Raw genomic sequence first — 10625 nt, 5'->3', positions numbered from 1 at the left:
GACTTTTTTGTGCAGTCAGAAAATTACTCATTTTCTGACACATTTATTGACCAGCACATATTCTGCCCAAATGCTCCCCTCTATGTGCTCTGGTCTGCGTAGTCTGGGTACGCCTGGGGCCCATCGCTAGCTGGCATGTACTGTGACGTGCGGTGGCTGTGGGGGCAATGGTGGTGCAGAGCTGGGAGACGGGGGAACATGGCCATGGAGGCAGCAGGCTGTGCAGCCCCAGCAGCCACTAGGGTCACCGGTACCCAGAGATGGCAAAAGGGCAGCATGCCAGGTGCAGGAAGTCCTGTGGTGTCCATGGCCAGGGTACTACGGGACGCTGTGGGAAGGGCCACCACAGGCCCGTAAGAATTCATCTGAGTGGGAGATCCAGGGACATAGAGGAAGGGCAGCGCTGCAGGCCCAGGGACAGCGGCCACCGGAGTGACGTGAGCCTGGCTGCCCTCTGACCACCTGCCGGCCGGCTGGGTCACTGGAGCGTTGTCACTCGCCACGGCGGGATCGGGCACCATCACAGGAGTTGCTGGTGGAGCAGAGCCACTCCTGATTTGGGTGTTGGGACCTGCCGGTTCCCGGTGTTGCGGTGTGACCTGGTCATTCTCATTCGGAGACATGTGATCTTGTTGCTCAGTGTCTGCTGGTGCCAGACAGGATCCAGCAGCTTCTGGCTTGTCCTCCTCCTGATGTGTTGGTGCAGACTTGACACCCACTCTTCTCTTCATCCTCACGAGGAGGTGAGGGGAGTCTCTTTGAAAGTAAGGATGGCAGTAGAACTCTAACTATAAGTCAAAGTTTAAATAAACAAAAGGAAACTGCAAGTCACAAGGATGGACTACAACTACCAACCATCTACGCCCCTGTGCAAGAGAACTCTACTGTGAAAGGCCCAGGAGGCCTTTCTGGAAAAGGTCCCAGTCCCCAAAGGAAGCTGGGGACTGGCGTTCACATCGTCAAGGTTTACCAAGTTGTGGCGGGCCTTTCCGTCTTGGAAAAAGCCTCAAAATGGCAGATTAGGGTGTCCATGGCCGGCAGAAACGGTCTTTGAAGTTGCAGACCAGGAGGGAAGAAGATTCTGGGCCTCCCCCATGCAGTGTCAGCTGGCAACAGAATGCACCCCGGCTGGGTTGGAGGCCCTGGGCACTGGCTCTTCCACACCAGGGGCCCACCTACCAAGGGCAGCAGGAGCATCTGCACCTCCTGCGCCAGGCGCCCTTCAGTGCTTCCCCTTGAGCACCTCTCCAGACACCAGCTAGGGTGACAGTGGTACAAATACCAGACTCCCCTGGCCTGCTCACCTCACAGGGTAATGTGCTATGGAGTCAGGGGGACACAGCAACCGCCAGACGACATGGCTGGCCCCGGGGAGGACGACACGCAGATACGGCTACTTAGCACCTGTGATATTTTACACACTCGAGAGGGGCCCGCACCATCCTCAGCCCTCTCCCCACATTCACTCTTAGTTCATGTCATCTCCACCCAGAGGGGGACACAGGCCCACAGCGATGGCCCCACACCCTGCCTGAGGTCACCCACTTCCCAGGAGGCAGTCCTGGGACTTCCACCCGACCAGGCCCCAGAGCCCACCGACTTAACCCCTCCAGAGGCTTGTCGTTCATTACCTTATTCAAGATGGAGACCAGCCTTTTTGCGGAGAAAATGCGGGTGAAGGTCCTGAAAGTGCATTGATGCCGTTTTCGGAAGCCATACAAGTTTAGCTGGCGGAAGAAGCTCTTTATCGAAGTTGTGGCAAACACTTTGTGTGCGACGTCCCTTTTGAGAATCTCCTTTTCAAAGAGTTTTTGATTGATCACTATACAAGCCCCACTGTCATCCCACCAGATGGATGAAAACTGGTTGCTGCTGGCCAGTCTCCACAGTTTCTGCAGAAAGGGGAGGGAGAGGAGATTATCTTCTCCCTGGGGCGGGACGTCACCGTCAGGGTGTGGCCTTCTGAACGAAGCCTCCTCGGCCAGAGGTTGGAAAGCGATTTCTTCTGTCAGCAGCCTGAAGTTAGGGCTCCCAGTGGACCCCGGGTCGTCCCAGGCAGGGGAAGGATCTGCTGGGTGAAGGTAGGTCTCTGAGTGCAATTGGGGAGGAAAAGGCACCCTTTCCAAGCCATGATCCTGTCCTCTCGAATTTCTTTCTTCACAGCGAGCCATACTCAATGATGGCTTGTCCTCCATCTGGCAAACTTGCTAGTGCAGTGTGGCCAGCAGCACTCCTTGGCAGTCATGTAACCAGCCCCATGACATCATAAAGGGGCTCTGACTGCGGGGGGGGGGTGGCATCTCCACACCCCCAGCAAGTTATGTAATAAAGGGCCAAGGCAGACAAGTAGCTGCCCATCTGCATGTGCACATTCTGGTCCTCACAGTCATTTCAATGGGAAAGATGACACTAGTGCACAAGAGTGCCGAGGGGCCCTGCCACACCGTAGATGCAGACCTGGAGCGGTCCCCTTGTCCTAGAGCTCCTGAGCCAGGCACAACTACAGCAAAGCCCTGGCTCAGGAAGGTCAGAGCTCACCGTCTGAGTCATGGGCCCACAGACCCCAGCACATGACTGACACTCGGAAGCACAGAACAAAGGGTAGGACGGTGCCCATGGGTCAGGCTGTAGCCACGCCACCCTTTCCACCCTGTCCTAGCCAGAGGCAGCAATGTGCTCCATAAAGATCCTAACACACCCACACTGTCGGTCCCCAGCACGCAGATGCCCGACAGCCACTTAGGCAAATGGCTTAGCTGACTGCCCCACCACATGCCGTCGCCATGCAGTCCAGGGGGAGTCGGAGGCAGCCTCCTTCCTGCCTCTCCTCGGCCTGCACGTGTCCCCCCACCAGGCAGAGACCCTTCTACACCCCGGGTCTCTGCGGTCACATCGCGGTGGGGCATACAGCTGTTGGCCTTCGAGCATGTTTTGTTTTCCTTGGCCAGTGTCTCCAGAGAAACGCACGTGGGTTTGTGTCCAGCGGTCCATCTCTGCAACAGTTGTTCCTTTGGGATTGGATGCTAGGAGGTCACGGGAGAGGTGTCCATCCAAAGCAGTGTCTGTGTCACACACTGTCCCCACACACAGGGCCACCTCTGCACAGACTTCCCCGACTCGATTCTGGGCACAGAGCTCAGTGACCTTCCAGAGACTGCCACGAACCGGTGATGCCTCCACGCTTGAGACATCCTGACCGCAGGGCCCAAGACGCACTGGCTCAGGGGGTGACAGTGAGGGGTCTGCAAACAGACTGCTGATGCTCAACCCGGCCGCTGCCGAGCTGTGCGACTTGGGCACGTCACTTAACCTCTCTCGGCCTCTGTCTCCTCCCGGGGATAAGAGTAGTAGCACCTGCTTCCCGGGGCTGTGAGGATCCAGTGGGACGTATAGGAACTAGCGAGGCACCGGCAGTTGGGTCAGAGCTACTGTTGTCACTTCACAAGGCATTTTCTTGAACAGCAAGTCAGAAATCTCATGAGCCTAAGGCAGAATCCACCTGTGGCCTCTGGTTACAACCCACAGGACTGAAAATCCTTCCAGCCACAGCAACTGGTGAATTTCCTGGTCAATTGCCACAAGTCATGAGCTGAACCCCACTTGAGTTTCAGTTCAGGCAGAACTCTAGAGACGGCTAGGGCGAGCTAGACAGCAACTGCAGAGCCTTTTGTTGCAGCGTGAGCAGTCCTCAGCTGTTGACATCACTGGGGAGCAAACGAGGACCAGGAGCGGTAAAAGGACAGTGTCTGCTGCAGATTGTCGTAGCACCCAAGGAACACTCCAGAAAGCCTCCTAAGCAGTAACAAGCGTGGCACGGTGTAGCCCAGCCAACAGTGGCATCTGCGAGGCGTCCCCTCCTTCCTCCCACTACCCCGTATACCCTGGGACCTGTGCACTGAAGGACTCATTCTAAAGGCTGTGCCCCTGCAGCCGCCAGCCTCACTCACTGGCTGCCTGTGCCAGCTAGAGATTTCTTTCCTCTGAGGCTGGCTGAGAGGACCATTCCAGTTTCCTGGGCCATCCAGCAAATAAGATACACATCATGCACGTGTAAAATGAGGAACCGCTTTATTGAACAGCTTAAGAGAGCAAAAATAGTGGCTTTAGCTACATTTTTTACACACTGAGCAGGAAAGGCTAAACCATCCCGTTCCCCTGTACCCCAAAGAGAACAGGGCTTGCTGGAGGCCAGTGCCAGGGGCGGAGTCGTGTTCGCAGCAGACTTGAATTAACCCCATGTAGGCCGGCGAGCAGTTGCCCGCGTGAAAACACCACACTCTTCTCCTGGCTGAGAAGATCAAAGCTCTTTTTTTACCCTCTTTTCAGCAAAGGACGTATTTGTTTTCAGGCAGGAGGATGTTAAACTTGCAGCCTCTGACACACGGCGGAACCTGCAGTGCTTGGAGAAACAGCACGCACACGTGAAAACATCGTGCCTACTCCAAAGCCTTCTTGTTGCTGGCAGGAGGGAAGCTTGAGACTTTCCCACGCACAGTCGTGACCCGCGTGGCCGTTTCTGCTCTCAGCAACATTCTCTAGTGTTCCAGCTTCAAGCAGCGCTTGTCAGGTTTGAAGCTAGCCACTATTCTGAGAACGTCAGAAAAGCATGGACCATCTCTTGCTTGGTGTTGCCGTTCTGGCAGTAGCAGCTACTACGTACCTGCACGAGTTCCAGGGCAGAAGTGGCAATGTCCCATGAAGGCGTGGCACCCCACGGGGGGGGGGGGGGAGTGTGCCACAGGCGTCCACTTCTGCAGCAGAAGGCATGTGCCTACAGCACAAGCTTGTAAAAAAATACTTGAACAGAATATGCTGTACAGAACTAGGGGTTAACACCGCATATGAAGATGCTAAAACATTTGTATAAATACTCTGTATACAAGCATGGAGTCACTCCCATAGAAAGGGCTCATCCGTGAGGCTATGAAAAACTGCTGTCAGCATGCCCAAAGAGAAACTACTTCCACAGTAGGAACAGAAAAAAGGACTGTGCTGTGTCTAAACACGTGGTGCATCGGAGGCATAGTTACAGTTCCTACTGACTGCCCCAGCCACGACCTGGGAGTGCTGAGGACCTGGGAGTGCTGAGCGAGCTGCAGGAGGTCAGCCCTGTGGAGAAATACATTTCTAAACAATACTTTTGATTGGGATTTCAGCACCGTATAGACAGATGTTCCTTCTGGGGGCCTGGCAAGCAGCCATCTCCCAGTGGGTCTGACGGGGAAGAGGGGTACCTGGAGCCCCTCCCAGACAGATGGAAATCCCACCCGTTCTCACACTCTTCCTGGCATCCGCATCTGCTGGCACACACCCCCGTCACCTGCCACTTCCGCGTCCCGTCGTGGTGAGTGGCTGATAGGGGCTGGATGCAAACAAGGCATGAGATGGACGTACCTGGAGACCCAGCTCCAGTACTGGTTCTGGTCTGCGGGGTGAACGAGGGGGCAGAGGAAGGCGGAGAGAGTGCGTCCCAGTCCACTTAAGCTCTGTCCCCGGAAGTGGCATCTAATCTGGCATTTCGATATTTAATTTGGGAGGTGGGAGCACATACTTCCCAGGGCTCTGGGTAATGACCACCCTGGCCTTCTTTCGAAACATGGGTGCGATTTTAGGAGGCTCCGGAACTGGGGTCTCTTCGGTTTCTTCATTATCTTCGTGATGGAGATCATAGGAAATGTTTCCATATTCTCGTAGAAATGGGAAGATTTCAAGCAGAAACTGACAGAAATCTTTGCGGATACCAAACCACCCTGAAAAATAAGAATTTTTTATTTCACACACGAGGCTCAACCGACCTTCCTGTTAACTTTCTTTCCATAACAAGAAGTTTCACTCCTACAATGTCATAACATACTTTATCCAGACTCCTGAGTCACAAAGCCTGAACAGGGCTTGAGTACCCAAAATGGGGAAGAAGTGCAAATGCTAGCTCTGTGCTGCTCGGAGTGGGGTTCCCGGACCGGCAGGGACAGCGTCCACGGGGCCTAGTTAGGGATGCCATTCTCGGGCCCCAGCCCAGACCTCCAGAAACTGAGTCGGGCTAGGGTGGGCTCCAGCGGTCCCCTTTTCCTGGCCCTTTTGGGATTCTGCTGGATGCCCAAGTTTGAGAACTACTGCTCCAGTGAGTCTCAAAATATCTGTGGTGCGCAGATTACGGTGTCTTCCGCTAATCTTCTCCAGCCAGGATAAACTCATGGATGACAGTGCCACCCAAGAACAAGATTTCTGTCACCCTCTGGAATCCGCGAGGGCGGTAGTCATGCGTGGGTCCTGGCCAGGAGGGGGCCTGAACTCATGGAGCCACCTTAAAGCCACTTTCCCAGTCCCACTATTCCTCTCTGTAGGCTACTGGAGTGTCAGCTCGGTGCAAGCCCTCCCTGCTCCCGGGGGGGCAGAGACACAAACAGCAAGCATAGCCTGGGCTGCTGGGCTGCAGTGAGGCCCTGCCCCCAAACCCACTGGCTTTCCGAAGGGCAATGCTCTGGGCTTCCATGCCATGGAGCTCACAGCCTTGCCAGGAAGGCACCCTCTGCAGAGATCATTTTGGAAGTGTCTGCCTCAGCAAGCAGGTGGAGGGGAATAGAGTGTTAGCAAGGCAAGACAGGCAAGACTCGGGTGATGGCAGCAAGGATATGGGGGAGGCAGAGGGGCCAACAGGGACCTAGGATGAATCCCAGGTTTGGGTGGGAGATGTGGATTTCCCATCAAACCCTCCCGGGCCTGGGAAGAATCTGTCTTGATCCCCATTTTGCAGAGGAGGGAACGGGATCTCTGAGAGGTTGCCTGCCGTGTCTGGTTCTACCTCAAATGGCAGCGTGCACTGCGAGAAAAGTCCCGGTGCAGGCCAGCAGAACACCAGAGTTACGGCATGCCCTTCCCTTAGAAGGTCCCAGAATTTCCTCAGCCCTCACTTTCCCACACAAGCTTCTAAATTGGGGCCCTCGGGGACTCATCCCTTCCTAGACTTCTATCCGCCCCCCCACCCCCTGGTCCCACCCCAGACACACACCAAGGACTTCTGAAATGCTGAGTACATACAGTGGTTTCCTCCCTTCTGTCCAAATGTGGTTGCCATCAGCGTGATCAACGAGAGCCAGAGGGGGACAAAGATCGGGATGCAGGAGAAGGCGTTGTGGCCATCCAGTTTGTGAACCAGCAGAATCTAAAGAAAGAGACATAGTCCCGGTTGATGCCAGCACCGAAAATGGGCAGAGGCGGAAGCCAGACTTGATTAGGCAGTTCCTCCCCACCACCCCACCCCCGCGTGAGCTCCCACAAGAGGCAACATCAGCACCGCCAGAAAAAGGCAGGAAACCACCTATCCCTGGGGAAAGCTCAAAATGAGCTTTCATGTCCCTCTTCAGAGCTCGGCAATAGCCTATCCACTTGAAAAGTTCCCAGTGCCAGCAGTTTTATGGCAAACTCCTCCCGGTGTTTGTTCTAAGGAGTCAACAGCTCCCATTCTAGAATTCTCCACGTGACTCCAATACACAAATCTGACATCCAACTCTGCTTTTCCGAGAGTGGAAACTGGAGCCATACAGAGGCACCATGGCTAAAAAGGTGCACTCTTCTCCCTGCCAGCCCCACATTCTGCCCCCAAGAGAAAGGAAGGATGCTCTCCTTTCACCGAAGCTCCCTCTCGGAGACGGCTGTGTTCTCTCCCCTCTCCTAGAGTGGGCTCACTGTGAGCTCGAGGGACAGAGGCTGCCTTTCTAGGGGTGCAGAATCCTGTCAGGGGAAGCGCAAGCTTCAGGGGCTGAAGAGGCTTCCCGTGGAACGCTTACCTCAAATGTAAGAAGGGGCACGACGATGGTCATCCAGCTCAGGGCCATGGTTATGTGTGTCCTGCGCTGCTCCGCAATCACATCCATAGAGCGCAAGAACAAGACGGACCACACAATGTAGTAGAGGACCACCAGGCACAGAAAGGACATGAGAATCCACAGCGGGACACACACAACCTGGGGGTGGGTGAGAGAACAGCAAGAGAAGTCTCTTTAGAGCTTCCAACCTGGCCTCTGATGGAAGGCATCTTTAGCACCTTGCTGTGTCTGTCCAGTTAAGGCGGTCCTTCCCGTGAGACGAATAAGGACCGCTCCATCTCCCAGGACTGCTGGGAGCATCGCTCAGGACAGAAAAGGTATGGTATGTTCACTATGGGGCCTGCTGCCACCAGGGGACACACACGCTCAGTGAGTCATCAGTCCCTCTTCCTTTGGGTGACAGACAGCCCTGCACCTGGCTCCGCAGCCTCTACTCTTCCAGAGGCCCACTCTCCCACACTCTCTCAGGCTCCTCTAGGTTCTGCTGCCATCACAGCTTCCCGGGAAATGGGACACAACTGTCACCCTGTGCACACACACAAGATCTCACCCCAACAGACTCTCTTCACAGGCAACATTCCCACAACCTGCTGGGGGTACTTTGGCAACACAAATGGGAATGGGCTCCCCAGAAAGTCTGGCTGCCTGGGCTCCTAAAGATCCCTAACCTCACCCCTACCAAGTTAGTGAACTTGGCGGGTTGATGCTGGATACGTAGCTCTGCCGGGTCCCCGCCTCCACGGCAAGGGCGCATTCCCAGTATGTCCCTGTCGTACCAGGTAGACCTTGTCTCATCCACACACAAGCCCAGAGGATGAGTTCCGGGGGCGCCACTTGGCCAGGCTCCCCTGTGACACGTCTTCGCCCTCCTGCCCTGCCTCCTGGGACGACACTCCTCCGTTCTCCCTTTTTATTACTCATCTATCATACAGTAGGAAAAGTGACCGTCTTCCTTTGGTGTGAGTTCCCTGAGTCTTCACACAAGTGTAGATTCGCACAGCCGTAGGCAGGATGCAGAAGAGGTCTGTCACCCTGCAAAACTCTCCGTGCTGTCCCTTCACTATCACACTGTCCCCACCATTAGCCCCGGCAAACACTGATCTGTTCTCCGTCACTGTACTTTTGTCTCTGCTGGAACTTTATGTAGATGGCATCGCGAGACAAGTAACCTGTTGAGACTGGCTTCCCGCCATCCACATAATGTCTCTAATGAGATTCATCCAAGTTGTTCCATCCCTGTATCCACAGGTCGTTCCCTCTCAGTTCTGAGTGGTATTCCATTGTATGGATGCCTACAGTTTATCTGACTGTCCGCTGAGGGTGGTTTGTGAAAACCAAACAAGGCCGCTATCCAAAATGCAAACAAGACTGCTACAAACACTGGTGTGTGGGTTTCTACAAGGCTGCGCGCCTTCACTTCTCTGGGGGTAAATCTTATACCCAGGAGTGGGGCAGCCAAGTCCCACGGTAAGTGCGCTTTTAACTGCATCGGAGATGGCCAAACCATTTTCTACAGTGCCGGTAGCACCTGCCTTCCCGCCAGTAACACTGGAGTGTCCCAGTTCCTCTGCATCCTCCCAGGCACGTGGCCTTGTCAGTGTTGCTGAGTTTCACCATTCTGAAGCCATGTGTTTCGGGCCCTCATCCTGGTTGTAGTTTGTCTTCCCTAACCTGTAATGGCGTTGAACATCTTTTCCTGTGCTTTTTCGCCATGTGTATATCCCCTTCGCAAATTGTCAACTCTTTTGCCAATTTTTAGGTGTTTCTTTTTGCAGTTTTGAGTTTTTAAGAGTTCTCTGTATGTTGTGGGTGCAAGTCAGTGTTTTGATGTGTGCTTTGCAAATATTTTCTCCCAGTCTGTGGCCTGTCTTCATTTCATTTTAATTTTGAGGAAGTCCAAATTTATGATTTCTCTCTCATATGGACCATATTAACAATGCCATTTCTAAGTACTCTTTGCCTAATTGCAAACCCCAAAGATTCTGTCCTATGTTATTTCCTAACAGATCTATAGTTTTACATTTTCTTTTAGATCTATGATTTGAGTTGGCATACAGATTTTACTTCTCCTGACCAGTTCTTGATTGTAGGTTTTTCTGCAGAGTCTATGCACAGCCTTTCTTCCCCCTTCCCCATTCTGTGATGAGATTCTCCTTTTTACTGAAGTTCCCTTCATGGGTGGAATGTTAGATCTCAATAGCCTTCCTTGTTTTCTTTTGCTCACTATGGGAAACATGTACTCAGACTGCTTCATCAACTGGGATCTACAGAGGATGAAGGGCAGAAAAAATCTTTCTTCTCATTTGTGGAAAGCTCTCAAAATTACTAATCTTTTTTTTTCCCCTGACAGTATCTTATATGAAAAAATTTGGTCTTGTTTAGATATGTTTCCTTCACGTCACAACAGAAACAGTTTTGAACCCAATGACCATTCTCCAGATACAGCACTGTGAAGTTGTAGGATGAGTGACTGAATATTTTTTATTATGAATGTTTTATCAAAGACTTTGGGCAGAAGTGATTATTCCCATCTTTAAATATGGAGTATACTTAGGTTCCCTTCATTTCTTCTCTGCTCCCAATTCTTTATTATACTTTTCACTTTTTAAGGGTAACTATATTTAATGCATAAAATATATTGTATGCAAATTTTACATCAAACAACAGAGAAAATAAAACCGAACAAAAACACTAGCATGACCTTACCTCCCAGTGGCAATGGAACTCTTCTGCCTTTAGTCTCCATCTTTTTTCCATGCATTTAATAGTGGAAACTATACTGTGTTCTCTAATTTCTAC

General features: G+C 52.8%; 2 protein-coding genes across 3 annotated transcripts in view; both read right to left on the bottom strand.

Annotated features, from left to right (window-relative positions):
• Positions 1–2195, bottom strand: LOC129530021 (heat shock transcription factor, X-linked). The gene is made up of 2 exons (XM_055376210.2): positions 1632–2195; positions 1–788 (listed from the first exon to the last, which is right to left on the bottom strand). The coding sequence occupies exons 1-2, from the start codon at positions 2193–2195 to the stop codon at positions 81–83; spliced, it is 1272 nt and encodes a 423-aa protein (XP_055232185.1). The 3' UTR covers positions 1–80.
• A 1856-nt stretch (positions 2196–4051) lies between these two features.
• The window catches only part of TMEM185A (transmembrane protein 185A), a 35273-nt gene continuing 28699 nt past the window's right edge, over positions 4052–10625 (bottom strand). For both annotated transcript variants that reach the window (XM_004064989.5, XM_063703073.1), the window contains 3 exons: positions 7788–7964; positions 7039–7162; positions 4052–5750 (listed from right to left, as the gene is read on the bottom strand). In XM_004064989.5, coding sequence (XP_004065037.2) covers positions 5506–5750; positions 7039–7162; positions 7788–7964 — 546 coding nt within the window. In that variant the 3' untranslated portion in view covers positions 4052–5505. The remainder of the gene's footprint in view (positions 5751–7038; positions 7163–7787; positions 7965–10625) is intronic.

Source organism: Gorilla gorilla, chromosome X (genome assembly GCF_029281585.2).
Source record: "Gorilla gorilla gorilla isolate KB3781 chromosome X, NHGRI_mGorGor1-v2.1_pri, whole genome shotgun sequence".
In the NCBI taxonomy this organism is placed as follows: Eukaryota; Metazoa; Chordata; class Mammalia; order Primates; family Hominidae; genus Gorilla; species Gorilla gorilla.
Note: the sequence above shows the minus strand (reverse complement) of the source record. Positions and strands in the feature narration are given on the sequence as shown.

Excerpts from the sequence above, each read along its gene's own strand:
- LOC129530021 (XM_055376210.2), bottom strand. The coding sequence starts at position 2,195 with ATGGAGGACAAGCCATCATTGAGTATGGCTCGCTGTGAAGAAAGAAAT. Across the intron at positions 789-1,631 it reads TGGTCTCCATCTTGAATAAG|TTAGAGTTCTACTGCCATCC; the intron begins GTAATGAACGAC and ends TTTGACTTATAG.